Source organism: Aquarana catesbeiana, linkage group LG01, assembly GCF_042186555.1.
Source record: "Aquarana catesbeiana isolate 2022-GZ linkage group LG01, ASM4218655v1, whole genome shotgun sequence".
NCBI classification, from domain to species: domain Eukaryota; kingdom Metazoa; phylum Chordata; class Amphibia; order Anura; family Ranidae; genus Aquarana; species Aquarana catesbeiana.
In genome coordinates this window covers 4318952-4334793 of record NC_133324.1, presented here as the reverse complement: position 1 = coordinate 4334793, position 15842 = coordinate 4318952, and the positions used below count along the sequence as shown (strand labels likewise).

The window sequence follows — 15842 nt, the reverse complement described above, 5'->3', positions numbered from 1 at the left end:
GGATCGGGTCATGTTATAGAAGAGGTCTGATCTCCGGAGAATCGGTTTATGTTATAGAAGAGGTCTGATCTCCGGGGGATCGGGTCATGTTATAGAAGAGGTCTGATCTCCGGAGGATCGGGTCCTGTTATAGAAGAGGTCTGATCTCTGGGGGATCGGGTCATGTTATAGAAGAGGTCTGATCTCTGGGGGATCGGGTCATGTTATAGAAGAGGTCTGATCTCTGGAGGATCGGGTCCTGTTATAGAAGAGGTCTGATCTCTGGGGGATCGGGTCATGTTATAGAAGAGGTCTGATCTCCGGGGGATCGGGTCATGTTATAGAAAAAGGTCTGATCTCCGGAGGATCGGGTCCTGTTATAGAAGAGGTCTGATCTCCGGGGGATCGGGTCATGTTATAGAAGAGGTCTGATCTCCGGAGAATCGGTTTATGTTATAGAAGAAGTCTGATCTCCAGGGGATCGGGTCCTGTTAAAGAAGAGGTCTGATCTCCGGAGAATCGGTTTATGTTATAGAAGAAGTCTGATCTCCGGAGGATCGGGTCCTGTTATAGAAGAGGTCTGATCTCCGGGGGATCGGGTCATGTTATAGAAGAGGTCTGATCTCCGGAGGATCGGGTCCTGTTATAGAAGAGGTCTGATCTCTGGGGGATCGGGTCATGTTATAGAAGAGGTCTGATCTCTGGGGGATCGGGTCATGTTATAGAAGAGGTCTGATCTCTGGAAGATCGGGTCCTGTTATAGAAGAGGTCTGATCTCTGGGGGATCGGGTCATGTTATAGAAGAGGTCTGATCTCTGGAGGATCGGGTCCTGTTATAGAAGAGGTCTGATCTCTGGGGGATCGGGTCATGTTATAGAAGAGGTCTGATCTCCGGGGGATCGGGTCATGTTATAGAAAAAGGTCTGATCTCCGGAGGATCGGGTCCTGTTATAGAAGAGGTCTGATCTCCGGGGGATCGGGTCATGTTATAGAAGAAGTCTGATCTCCGGGGAATCGGGTCATGTTATAGAAGAGGTCTGATCTCCGGGGGATCGGGTCATGTTATAGAAGAGGTCTGATCTCCGGAGAATCGGTTTATGTTATAGAAGAGGTCTGATCTCTGGGGGATCGGGTCCTGTTATAGAAGAGGTCTGATCTCCGGGGGATCAGGTTATGTTATAGAAGAGGTCTGATCTCAGGAAAATCGGTTTATGTTATAGAAGAAGTCTGATCTCCGGGGGATCGGGTCATGTTATAGAAGAGGTCTGATCTCCAGAGAATCGGTTTATGTTATAGAAGAGGTCTGATCTCCGGGGGATCGGGTCATGTTATAGAAGAGGTCTGATCTCCGGGGGATCGGGTCATGTTATAGAAGAGGTCTGATCTCCGGAGAATCAGTTTATGTTATAGAAGAGGACTGATCTCCAGGGGATTGGGTCATGTTATAGAAGAGGTCTGATCTCCGGGGATCGGGTCATGTTATAGAAGAGGTCTGATCTCCGGGGGATCGGGTCATGTTATAGAAGAGGTCTGATCTCCGGAGAATCAGTTTATGTTATAGAAGAGGTCTGATCTCCAGGGGATCGGGTCATGTTATAGAAGAGGTCTGATCTCCGGGGGATCGGGTCATGTTATAGAAGAAGTCTGATCTCTGGGGGATCGGGTCATGTTATAGAAGAAATCTGATCTCTGGGGGATCGGGTCATGTTATAGAAGAAATCTGATCTCCGGGGGATCGAGTCATGATATAGAAGAGGTCTGATCTCCGGAGGATCGGTTTATGTTATAGAAGAGGTCTGATCTCCGGAGAATTGGTTTATGTTATAGAAGAGGTCTGATCTCCGGGGGATCGGGTCATGTTATAGAAGAGGTCCGATCTCTGGGGGATCGGGTCATGTTATAGAAGAGGTCTGATCTCCGGAGGATCAGGTCATGTTATAGAAGTCTGATCTCCAGGGGTTTGGGTCATGTTATAGAAGAGGTATGATCTCCGGAGGATCGGGTCATGTTATAGAAGAGGTCTGATCTCCGGGGGATCGGGTCATGTTATAGAAGAGGTCTGATCTCCAGGGGGTCGGGTCATGTTATAGAAGAGGTCTGATCTCCGGGGGATTGGGTCATGTTATAGAAGAGGTCTGATCTCCGGAGGATCGGGTCATGTTATAGAAGAGGTCTGATCTCTGGGGGATCGGGTCATGTTATAGAAGAGGTCTGATCTCCGGGGGATCGGGTCATGTTATAGAAGAGGTCTGATCTCTGAGGGATCGGGTCATGTTATAGAAGAGGTCTGATCTCCAGGGGGTCGGGTCATGTTATAGAAGAGGTCTGATCTCCGGGGGATTGGGTCATGTTATAGAAGAGGTCTGATCTCCGGGGATCGGGTCATGTTATAGAAGAGGTCTGATCTCCGGAGAATCGGTTTATGTTATTGAAGAGGTCTGATCTCCAGGGGATCGGGTCATGTTATAGAAGAAGTCTGATCTCCGGGGAATCGGGTCATGTTATAGAAGAGGTCTGATCTCCGGAGAATCGGTTTATGTTATAGAAGAGGTCTGATCTCTGGGGGATCGGGTCATGTTATAGAAGAGGTCTGATCTCCGGGGGATCGGGTCATGTTATAGAAGAGGTCTGATCTCCGGAGAATCGGTTTATGTTATAGAAGAGGTCTGATCTCTGGGGGATCAGGTCCTGTTATAGAAGATGTCTGATCTCCGGGGGATCGGGTCATGTTATAGAAGAGGTCTGATCTCCGGAGGATCGGGTCCTGTTATAGAAGAGGTCTGATCTCTGGGGGATTGGGTCATGTTATAGAAGAGTATTAAAATATGGGGTAAGTGGCGCTGCCTATAATGGGGTATCTGTGTAATAGATGTGCTAAATAAGTGATTAAGGGCACCTGCTCCTCAACATTAAAAACTTAGTGCTTAAATTAATGTGCCCTCCTATTATGTGAAGGGGGTTTGAAAATGCCCCTCTATAAACTGTGTAAAATATCAATTACATACAGTATATACAGGTGAAAGCTCATAGAGCCAGCAAGCATATGTTTAGTATCCTCCACCCATCAAATAACGTGTCTGATTATGATAGGGGGTACCAAACAATCAATACTCCTTATGGGTGATTAGTGAGAAGATATTGTAAAATATTATAATTCATACAGGTGAAAGCTCATAGAGCCAGCAAGCATATGTTTAGTATCCTCCACCCATCAAACAACGTGTCTCGTTATGATAAGGGGTGTACCAAACAATCAATACTCCTTGTGAGTGACTAGTGAGAAAAAATTGTAAAATATTATAATTCATACAAATGTGAGCATCCAGTCCATATATAAAAGAAAAAAATATATATATAATCCCGGCATAAACTCCAATTCCAAAAGATCTATAAATGAAATACAGTCCCAAAAAGGGTTATAAAAGATGTGTATATAAAGTTCCAGCAAAAAAGAAAAAAATAAATATATAATATTCCAGCAGTGATCCAACAGTGTTCATTAATAGTGACTTTGTGTAGATGACCAGCTAGTATCCAGTGACTTGCAGTGCTCCCCCTCAAGGATCCCCACTCACCAGCTCTCTGCACCCCTGCAGGGGTAATAGGCATGAAGTATTAGGCCTTGGTGTGATCTCCTTGATTCCAATGGGGTAGTTCCTGGGTGCTCCCGCTCCAGACACAGGACCAATCCGCAGTATGGTCATCCACATAGGAAAAAGAAACAGGGCTCCCGTAGTGTATTACGTTTTTTAAAAAATTATTTTATTAAAAAAATCTTGTTGATTACCCAGCATCTCGGGCTCATATAGTAAATACACTAAAAGAGCTAAAAACAAAATAGCAATATAGCCGAGTACGAGGAACGCTAGCTACGCCTTTGATAACGTCGATGACGAAACGCGTAAGGCAGAGCTACGCGATTACGTCACACGCGGAAGTGGAGGAGAGTGTGGAACGCAGCTGAGGCGCACGCCGTTCAGCTGCTTGGATTTGGGCTCCACGAGCTCTCTTTTTCGTTTACCACTATACGCAGTGTGACTGGCTGATTTTGTTTTTAGCTCTTTTAGTGTATTTACTATATGAGCCCGAGATGGTGGGTAATCAACAAGATTTTTTTAATAAAATAATTTTTTAAAAAACGTAATACACTACGGGAGCCCTGTTTCTTTTTCCTATGTGGATGACCATACTGCGGATTGGTCCTGTGTCTGGAGCGGGAGCACCCAGGAACTACCCCATTGGAATCAAGGAGATCACACCAAGGCCTAATACTTCATGCCTATTACCCCTGCAGGGGTGCAGAGAGCTGGTGAGTGGGGATCCTTGAGGGGGAGCACTGCAAGTCAATGGATACTAGCTGGTCATCTACACAAAGTCACTATTAATGAACACTGTTGGATCACTGCTGGAATATTATATATTTATTTTTTTCTTTTTTGCTGGAACTTTATATACACATCTTTTATAACCCTTTTTGGGACTGTATTTCATTTATAGATCTTTTGGAATTGGAGTTTATGCCGGGATTATATATATATTTTTTTCTTTTATATATGGACTGGATGCTCACATTTGTATGAATTATAATATTTTACAATTTTTTCTCACTAGTCACTCACAAGGAGTATTGATTGTTTGGTACACCCCTTATCATAACGAGACACGTTGTTTGATGGGTGGAGGATACTAAACATATGCTTGCTGGCTCTATGAGCTTTCACCTGTATGAATTATAATATTTTACAATATCTTCTCACTAATCACCCATAAGGAGTATTGATTGTTTGGTACCCCCTATCATAATCAGACACGTTATTTGATGGGTGGAGGATACTAAACATATGCTTGCTGGCTCTGTGAGCTTTCACCTGTATATACTGTATGTAATTGATATTTTACACAGTCTATAGAGGGGCATTTTCAAACCCCCTTCACATAATAGGAGGGCACATTAATTTAAGCACTAAGTTTTTAATGTTGAGGAGCAGGTGCCCTTAATCACTTATTTAGCACATCTATTACACAGATACCCCATTATAGGCAGCGCCACTTACCCCATATTTTAATATTTTCCTACCACCAGCTACCCTATAGGAGGGTTGTTTAAGGGGAGGCTGCACACCTAAGTCCGTGAGCGCGGAAATTTTCCCTCTTATCCATGTTATAGAAGATGTCTGATCTCCGGAGAATCGGTTTATGTTATAGAAGAGGTCTGATCTCCGGAGAATCGGTTTATGTTATAGAAGAAGTCTGATCTCCAGGGGATCGGGTCCTGTTATAGAAGAGGTCTGATCTCCGGAGAATCGGTTTATGTTATAGAAGAAGTCTGATCTCCAGGGGATCGGGTCCTGTTATAGAAGAGGTCTGATCTCCGGAGAATCGGTTTATGTTATAGAAGAAGTCTGATCTCCAGGGGATCGGGTCCTGTTATAGAAGAGGTCTGATCTCCGGAGAATCGGTTTATGTTATAGAAGAAGTCTGATCTCCGGGGGATCGGGTCCTGTTATAGAAGAGGTCTGATCTCCAGGGGATCGGGTCCTGTTATAGAAGAGGTCTGATCTCCGGAGAATCAGTTTATGTTATAGAAGTCTGATCTCCGGGGGATCGGGTCATGTTATAGAAGAGGTCTGATCTCCGGAGAATCGGTTTATGTTATAGAAGAAATCTGATCTCCGGGGGATCGGGTCATGTTATAGAAGAGGTCTGATCTCCGGAGAATCGGTTTATGTTATAGAAGAGGTCTGATCTCCGGAGGATCTGGTCCTGTTATAGAAGAGGTCTGATCTCCGGGGGATCGGGTCATGTTATAGAAGAGGTCTGATCTCCAGAGAATCGGTTTATGTTATAGAAGAGGTCTGATCTCCGGGGGATCGGGTCATGTTATAGAAGAGGTCTGATCTCCGGAGGATCGGGTCCTGTTATAGAAGAAGTCTGATCTCCAGGGGATTGGGTCATGTTATAGAAGAGGTCTGATCTCCGGGGATCGGGTCATGTTATAGAAGAGGTCTGATCTCCGGGGGATCGGGTCATGTTATAGAAGAGGTCTGATCTCCAGGAGATCGGGTCATGTTATAGAAGAGGTCTGATCTCCGGAGAATCAGTTTATGTTATAGAAGAGGTCTGATCTCCGGGGGATCGGGTCATGTTATAGAAGAGGTCTGATCTCCGGGGGATCGGGTCATGTTATAGAAGAAGTCTGATCTCTGGGGGATCGGGTCATGTTATAGAAGAAATCTGATCTCTGGGGGATCGGGTCATGTTATAGAAGTCTGATCTTCGGGGGATCGGGTCATGTTATAGAAGAGGTCTGATCTCCGGAGGATCGGTTTATGTTATAGAAGAGGTCTGATCTCCGGAGAATTGGTTTATGTTATAGAAGAGGTCTGATCTCAGGGGGATCGGGTCATGTTATAGAAGAGGTCTGATCTCCGGGGGATCAGGTCATATTATAGAAGAAGTCTGATCTCTGGGGGATCGGGTCATGTTATAGAAGAAATCTGATCTCTGGGGGATCGGGTCATGTTATAGAAGTCTGATCTTCGGGGGATCGGGTCATGTTATAGAAGAGGTCTGATCTCCGGTGGATCGGTTTATGTTATAGAAGAGGTCTGATCTCCGGAGAATTGGTTTATGTTATAGAAGAGGTCTGATCTCCGGGGGATCGGGTCATGTTATAGAAGAGGTCTGATCTCCGGGGGATCGGGTCATGTTATAGAAGAGGTCTGATCTCCGGGGATCGGGTCATGTTATAGAAGAGGTCTGATCTCCGGGGATCGGGTCATGTTATAGAAGTCTGATCTCCAGGGGTTTGGGTCATGTTATAGAAGAGGTCTGATCTCCGGAGGATCGGGTCATGTTATAGAAGAGGTCTGATCTCTGGGGGATCGGGTCATGTTATAGAAGAGGTCTGATCTCCAGGGGATCGGGTCATGTTATAGAAGAGGTCTGATCTCCGGGGGATCGGGTCATGTTATAGAAGAGGTCTGATCTCCGGGGGATCGGGTCATGTTATAGAAGAGGTCTGATCTCTGGGGGATCGGGTCATGTTATAGAAGAAGTCTGATTTCCGGGGGATCGGGTCATGTTATAGAAGAGGTCTGATCTCCGGAGGATCGGGTCATGTTATAGAAGAGGTCTGATCTCTGGGGGATCGGGTCATGTTATAGAAGAGGTCTGATCTCCGGGGGATCGGGTCATGTTATAGAAGAGGTCTGATCTCCGGGGGATCGGGTCATGTTATAGAAGAAGTCTGATTTCCGGGGGATCGGGTCATGTTATAGAAGAGGTCTGATCTCCGGGGGATCGGGTCATGTTATAGAAGAGGTCTGATCTCCGGGGGATCGGGTCATGTTATAGAAGAGGTCTGATCTCCAGAGAATCGGGTCATGTTATAGAAGAAGTCTGATCTCCGGAGAATCGGGTCATGTTATAGAAGAGGTCTGATCTCCAGGGGATTGGGTCATGTTATAGAAGAGGTCTGATCTCCAGAGAATTGGGTCATGTTATAGAAGAAGTCTGATCTCCGGAGAATCGGGTCATGTTATAGAAGAGGTCTGATCTCCGGAGGATCGGGTCATGTTATAGAAGAAGTCTGATCTCCGGGGGATCGGGTCATGTTATAGAAGGGGTCTGGGATCCAGGGTTTGGGTCATGTTATAGAAGAGGTACGATATTCAGCGGATTATGGGGCATATTACAGAACAGGATCTGGGATGAATCTATTGCCCTGGCATAGAGATATCCTGGGTTGCTCTTCTGCAGTTTTGCACTATAGAAGACAAATGAGCCATTGATAGAGATTGCATTATTCACCCAGCTGGGGCTTTGTACCATCACCCAGCCTCCTGATACAGGGGCGGACAGGCTGGGACAAGAATACGCCGGGAACATGGACGTCATATGAGTCACAGCAGAGATCCCACCAAGGGGAAATCCTCTATGACCGGAATCATGACTGATCCCATACACCCCGGGGGTGACAACAACTTCCTCCATGTTGACATACAGAGTGCAGCTCACAGGGGGAGTAGGAATGGAGAGTATAGGTGGGTGTGTGTGTGTAGGTGGGGGGGGGGGGGGATTTACCGTTCCCACTCCTGAATGACCTGTTAATGATTGCTGCTCCCTCCTGCCAGGAATGCAAATACAGATTACAAATCTGTTCCGGCCTCCTCTGAACATTCTGAACACTTTATAAGAGCCGGAAATCGATTGTCGGCTGATATCAACTTCTCTTTATCAAACTGTATGACAGCGATGCACCACACTATATGGCCAAACATCTCCGTACACCCAACCTTCACATCTATATGAGGCCATCGGACATCCCGTTATAAAACCATGGCCATTAACGTGGAGTTGGCCCCCTTTTTATGGACATCTCACCGTTACACCTAACGTATATGGGCTCATAGGACATCCCATTATAAGAACACAGACATTAATATAAATTGGGCCCCTCTTTGTAAATCCCTGACCATTACACCTGTATGAGCTCATTGGATGTCCCATTCCAAAACCATGACCATTATTATGGGGTTACCCCCTTTGTAGACACCTGACCATCACAACTATATGAAATCATTAGACAACCCATTAAAAACCATGGCCATTAATATGGAGTTGGCCCTTCTTTGTGGATACCTGGCCATCACACCAATATGAAATCAATGGACATCCCATTCCAAAACCAAGACCATTATAATGGAGTTGCCCCCCTTTGTGGACACCTCACCACCATACCTATATGGGCTCATAGGACATCCCATTATAAAACCATAGCCATTAATATGGCATCGCTCCCCCCCCCCCTCTTTTTTTGTCGACAACTGGCCATCACATTTCTATGAGCCCTTTGGGCTTCCCATTCCAAAAGAATGGCAGTTCCAAAGAGTTGTCTCCCCTCTGTGGACACCTGGCCATTGTACCTCTTTGGGGTTGTGGGACACCCCATTTCTAAACCATTAATAGGGAGCTGCCCCATGCCTTCACCCCATTTGTGGTTATACTATCCTCCACTCTTCTGGGTAGGTTTTTCACAAGATTTTGGAAGGTGTCTGTGGGAATTTGTGCCCATTTGTGAAGTCATGAGCTGATGTTGGATGAGAAGACCTGGCTCACATGCTGGACCTCATATTGGGCACCAGAAAAAACAGTGCTGGCTCGAATGTCTGGCCTCAGGCTGGGCACCAGAAAAAAGACCTGGTTTGCAAGTTGGGCCTCAGGTTGGGCCCTAGAAAAAAGACCTGGCTCACATGTTGGGCCTCAGGTTGGGCACCAGAAAAAAGACTTGGTTTGCAAGTTGGGCCTCAGGTTGGGCCCTAGAAAAAAGACCTGGCTCGCATGTTGGGCCACACGTAGGGCACCATAAAAAAGACCTGGCTCGCATGTTGGGCCACACGTAGGGCACCCGAAAGAAGATCTGGCTTATGTGTTGAGCTTCACTTGGGGCACCATAAAAAAAAGACCTGGCTCACATGTTGGGCCACACGTTAGGAATCTGGCTCACATGTTGGGCCTCATTTGGGGCACCCTGAAAAAGATCTGGCTCACATGTTGGGCCTCACTTGAGGCACCCTAAAAAGGACTTGGCTCACATGCTGGGCCTCAGGTTGGGCACCAGAAAAAAGACCTGGCTCGCATGTTGGGCCTCACGTTGGGCCACACATTGGGCACCCGAAAAAATATCTGGGTCACGCGTTGGGTTTCACTTGGGGCACCATAATAAAGACCTAGCTTGCATGTTGAGCCTCATGTTGGGCACCAGAAAAAAGACATGGCTCACATGTCGGGCCTCACATTGGACACCAGAAAAAAGACCTGGCTCACAACTAGCATTTTGATTCATCCCCAAGGTGTTCGATGATGGGGTTGAGGTTAGGGCTCAGTGCGTTGGGGGGGCTTGTTTCTGCCCCCCTTCTGTAGTTTTCTGTAGCGGGTGTAGCCTGCTGCATCTCCCCCCCACAGCTCTGCTCTCAGCACGGGCTATGTACAGCACAGTGACGACGTCGCCGCTACTTTTACAAGGTAATATCTGGATTTGCGTTGACATTTGGTGCACACAATGTAGATTTATATCATTTCTGGCAATTAGATAATATATTCATATGAAAGTTTTTTTGTTTTTTTTTTGCGCCGGGAGTTCCACTTTAAGTGCACAAAAATACTGCATCATCTTCCAACACTTTACAAGACACTGGAAGCTGCTGCACAGGGATGTGAACGAGTCCCATAGCAATGAATGGGACTCTACAAAAACACCGACAAGAGTGAACAAGCCCTAATCCAACCAATCATAATAAAAATAAGCGCCGGTCACACCTCTACCCTCCATCGCACTCAGGACCCAGTGATGACATCATCGCGTTTCATGTGTGCCGCAACGATGGGGGAAGTAACAGCTAAAGATTCCTAAAGTCCTATACAGACACTGAAAGGGGAACAGAATAGTCCAACTGTCCACTTACTGCAATCTGCACCACACATGAACAGCACTCAGACCTGAATATACTGACCATTACTCCCCCCCCCCAGTGTTAATGCAGATTAGTCGCTCTTTTAAGGTCTGGTAGAAGCTTCTGTCTCCAGATAGGATTAGTATATTGCTGAAGGGGTTAAATAATGTTAGAGGGAAGGAGAGGAAAATCCATTATACAAGTTCAGATAAGAGGAGGGTTAAATGTTAGAGGGACATTTTTGTCACAGAGATGTTCCAACTTGGTTGTGAGAGGTTCCCACCATCCCTGTGCTGAGTTCCCGGGTCTGTACACCCGCTGTGCCCATTATGAGGGGTTCCCACCATCCCTGTGCTGATTTCCCGGGTCTGTACACCCGCTGTGCTCATTATGAGGGGTTCTCACCATCCCTGTGCTGAGTTCCCGGGTCTGTACACCCGCTGTGCCCATTATGAGGGGTTCCCACCATCCCTGTGCTGAGTTCCCGGGTCTGTACACCTGCTGTGCTCATTATGAGGGGTTCTCACCATCCCTGTACTGAGTTCCCGGGTCTGTACACCCGCTGTGCTCATTATGAGGGGTTCTCACCATCCCTGTGCTGAGTTCCCGGGTCTGTACACCCGCTGTGCCCATTATGAGGGGTTCCCACCATCCCTGTGCTGAGTTCCCGGGTCTGTACACCCGCTGTGCCCATTATGAGGGGTTCCCACCATCCCTGTACTGAGTTCCCGGGTCTGTACACCCGCTGTGCCCATTATGAGGGGTTCCCACCATCCCTGTGCTGAGTTCCCGGGTCTGTACACCCGCTGTGCTCATTATGAGGGGTTCTCACCATCCCTGTGCTGAGTTCCCGGGTCTGTACACCCGCTGTGCCCATTATGAGGGGTTCCCACCATCCCTGTGCTGAGTTCCCGGGTCTGTACACCCGCTGTGCCCATTATGAGGGGTTCTCACCATCCCTGTGCTGAGTTCCCGGGTCTGTACACCCGCTGTGCCCATTATGAGGGGTTCCCACCATCCCTGTGCTGAGTTCCCGGGTCTGTACACCCGCTGTGCCCATTATGAGGGGTTCTCACCATCCCTGTGCTGAGTTCCCGGGTCTGTACACCCGCTGTGCCCATTATGAGGGGTTCTCACCATCCCTGTGCTGCGTTCCTGGGTCTGTACACCCGCTGTGCCCATTATGAGGGGTTCTCACCATCCCTGTGCTGAGTTCCTGGGTCTGTACACCCGCTGTGCCCATTATGAGAGGTTCCCACCATCCATGTGCTGTGTTCCCGGGTCTGTACACCCGCTGTGCCCATTATGAGGGGTTCCCACCATCCCTGTGCTGAGTTCCCGGGTCTGTACACCCGCTGTGCCCATTATGAGGGGTTCTCACCATCCCTGTGCTGAGTTCCCGGGTCTGTACACCCGCTGTGCCCATTATGAGGGGTTCTCACCATCCCTGTGCTGAGTTCCTGGGTCTGTACACCCGCTGTGCCCATTATGAGGGGTTCTCATCATCCCTGTGCTGAGTTCCCGGGTCTGTACACCCGCTGTGCCCATTATGAGGGGTTCTCACCATCCCTGTGGTGAGTTCCCGGGTCTGTACACCCGCTGTGCCCATTATGAGGGGTTCTCACCATCCCTGTGCTGAGTTCCCGGGTCTGTACACCCGCTGTGCCCATTATGAGGGGTTCTCACCATCCCTGTGCTGAGTTCCTGGGTCTGTACACCCGCTGTGCCCATTATGAGGGGTTCTCATCATCCCTGTGCTGAGTTCCCGGGTCTGTACACCCGCTGTGCCCATTATGAGGGGTTCCCACCATCCCTGTGCTGAGTTCCCGGGTCTGTACACCCGCTGTGCCCATTATGAGGGGTTCCCACCATCCCTGTGCTGAGTTCCCGGGTCTGTACACCCGCTGTGCCCATTATGAGGGGTTCCCACCATCCCTGTGCTGAGTTCCCGGGTCTGTACACCCGCTGTGCCCATTATGAGGGGTTCCCACCATCCCTGTGCTGAGTTCCCGGGTCTGTACACCCGCTGTGCCCATTATGAGGGGTTCTCACCATCCCTGTGCTGAGTTCCCGGGTCTGTACACCCGCTGTGCCCATTATGAGGGGTTCTCACCATCCCTGTGCTGAGTTCCCGGGTCTGTACACCCGCTGTGCCCATTATGAGGGGTTCCCACCATCCCTGTGCTGAGTTCCTGGGTCTGTACACCCGCTGTGCCCATTATGAGGGGTTCTCACCATCCCTGTGCTGAGTTACCGGGTCTGTACACCCGCTGTGCCCATTATGAGGGGCTCCCACCATCCCTGTGCTGAGTTTGCCAACCAATTTTGTGTAGATTTGCCATTTAAAGTGATTCTATGTATCAGGCATATAAAGTGTCAGCTTTGGTCCCATATTCTGGCTCTTCATTAGACATACATAATGATGAGTGTGAGAAGCCCTCACATAATGGACTCATACCTGGGGGGTATCAATGAGCATACTCCTCCGGAATCGCCCCCTCCGGATCTCCATCTCCAGAGCGGAACATCGGGCCACGGTGACCCGGCTGCGGTGGTTCCGGCAAAACATGGTCAGAATGGGAAAAAGATTTAAACCAGAGCAGGAAATGGATCCAGAATTTCGAGTGGCTCCAATCTCCAGGAATCTTCTCAATCAAAACCAGATCCAAATTTTTATGTATCCACCAAAGTAGCAGACATTATGCAATGCGACTCTTCCAGGAACCCGTTCATTCAGAACCAAGTCAGGGCTCTCCTATGTCTAACAAGGTCTATGATCTCTGGAAATCTGAAACCTCCACAAATCTGCTTAACTGGACCAGAACTCTCCTGTGTCCACCAAGGTCCCAGATCAGCAGCAATCCAACTCTTCCAGGAATCTGCGGATTCAGGACCAGATTACAACCCTCAAGGTTCTGGATCTATAGAAATCAAATGCTTCCAATAATATTCTTATTCAGAACCAGATCCAAACTTTTCTGTGTCCTCCAACGTAACAGATTTTCAGCAATTCAATTCTTCCATGAGTCTGCACAATCAGAATCGGATCAGAACTTTCCTATGTCAACCAAGGTGACAGATCAGCAGCAGTCTGACTTTTCCAAGAATCTTGTCATTCAGAACCAGACCCAAGCTCTTCCTTGTTCACCACGGTATCAGAACTCCAGAAATAAGACTCTTCCAGGAGTCGGCTCATTCAGATCCAGATCTACATCCAGAGCCTCCCTGATCCCTGAACAATCCCCACTCCCTGCCCCCGCCTCTCTGCGCTGACTTGTTCATTCTTGATGTCTCTCAGCGGGATGCCAGGAACTCTCAGAGTCCCTCCCCATACTTCTGTAACCCAGCCTACCAATGTCACTTCTCTACCTAACCCCTTCTACCAGACGCCTCCTTCACTCTCTGATGGTCACTTCTCCACCTAACCCCTTCTACCAGACGCCTCCTTCACTCTCTGAAGGTCACTTCTCCTCCAAACCCCTTCTACGAGACACCTTCTTCACTCTCTGACAGTTCTCCTCCAAACCCCTTCTACGAGAGGTCTCCTACACTCTCTGACGGTCACTTCTTCTCCAAACCCCTTCTACGAGACGCCTCCTTCACTTTCGACTATCACTTCTCCACCAAACCCCTTCTACGAGACGTCTCCTTCACTCTCTGACTGTCACTTCCTCTCCAAACCCCTTCTACGAGATGTCTCCTTCACTCTCTGACTGTCATTTCTCCTCCAAACTACCTTCTACGAGAGGTCTCCTACACTCTCTGAAGGTCACTTCTCCACCAAACCCCTTCTACGAGACACCTCCTTCACTCTCTGACTGTCACTTCTCCTCCAAACCCCTTCTACGAGAGGTCTCCTACATTCTCTGACTGTCACTTCTCGTCCAAACCCCTTCTATGAGAGGTCTCCTATACTCTCTGACGGTCACTTCTCCACCAAACCCCTTCTATGAGACGTCTCCTTCACTCTCAGACTGTCACTTCTCCTCCAAACCCCTTCTACGAGAGGTCTCCTACACTCTCTGACTGTCACTTCTCCTACAAACCACTTCTACGAGAGGTCTCCTACACTCTCTGACGGTCACTTCTCCTCCAAACCCCTTCTACGACACGTCTCCTTCACTTTTGACTATCACTTCTCCACCAAACCCCTTCTACGAGACGTCTCCTTCACTCTCTGACTGTCACTTCCTCTCCAAACCCCTTCTACGAGACACCTCCTTCACTCTCTGACTGTGACTTCTCCTTCAAACCCCTTCTACTAGAGGTCTCCTACACTCTCTGACTGTCACTTCTCCTCCAAACCCCTTCTACGAGAGGTCTCCTACACTCTCTGATTGTCACTTCTCCTCCAAAATCCTTCTACGAGAGGTCTCCTATACTCTCTGACGGTGACTTCTCCTCCTAACCCCTTCTACGAGATGTCTCCTTCACTCTTGACTATCACTTCTCCACCAAACCCCTTCTACGGGACGTCTCCTTCACTCTCAGACTGTCACTTCCTCTCCAAACTCCTTCTATGAGACACCTCCTTCACTCTCAGACTGTCACTTCTCCTCCAAAACGCTTCTATGTGACGCCTCCTTCACTCTCTGACTGTCACTTCTCCTCCAGACCCCTTCTACGAGAGGTCTCCTACACTTTCTGACTGTCACTTCCTCTCCAAACCCCTTCTACAAGACACCTCCTTCACTCTCTGACTGTCACTTCTCCTCCAAACCCCTTCTACAAGAGGTCTGCTACACTCTCTGACTGTCACTTCTCCTCCAAACCCCTTCTACAAGACACCTCCTACACTCTCTGACTGTCACTTCTCCTCCAAGCCCCTTCTACAAGAGGTCTCCTTCACTCTCTGACTGTCACTTCCTCTCCAAACCCCTTCTACAAGACACCTCCTACACTCTCTGACTGTCACTTCTCCTCCAAACCCCTTCTATGAGACGCCTCCTTCACTATCGACTATCACTTCTCCACCTAACCCCTTCTATGAGAGGTCTCCTTCACTCTCTGACTGTCACTTCCTCTCCAAACCCCTTCTACGAGAGGTCTCCTTCACTCTCTGACTGTCACTTCTCCTTCAAATCGCTTCTATGAGATGTCTCCTTCACTGTCTGACTGTCACTTCTCCTCCAAGCCCCTTCTACAAGAGGTCTCCTACACTCTCTGACTGTCACTTCTCCTCCAAACCCCTTCTGCGAGACGCTTCCTTTACTCTTATCACTTCTCCACCAAACCCCTTCTACGAGAGGTCTCCTACACTCTCTGACTGTCACTTCTCCACCAAACCCCTTCTATGAGAGGTCTCCTATACTCTTTGACTGTCACTTCTCCTTTAAATCGCTTCTATGAGACGCCTCCTTCACTCTCTGACTGTCACTTCTCCTCCAAACCCCTTCTACAAGAGGTCTC

The 15842-nt window shown here is 48.3% G+C and overlaps 1 protein-coding gene across 2 annotated transcripts in view; it reads right to left on the bottom strand.

The window, feature by feature from the left end:
- The window catches only part of RTKN (rhotekin), a 146679-nt gene extending 131337 nt beyond the window's left edge, over positions 1-15342 (bottom strand). The window contains exon 1 of one of the 2 annotated variants that reach the window (XM_073617688.1): positions 12892-15342. In XM_073617688.1, coding sequence (XP_073473789.1) covers positions 12892-13002 — 111 coding nt within the window. In that variant the 5' untranslated portion in view covers positions 13003-15342. The remainder of the gene's footprint in view (positions 1-12891) is intronic. The other variant, XM_073617665.1, reaches the window with a different exon arrangement.
- Between the last annotated feature and the right edge of the window lie 500 nt (positions 15343-15842).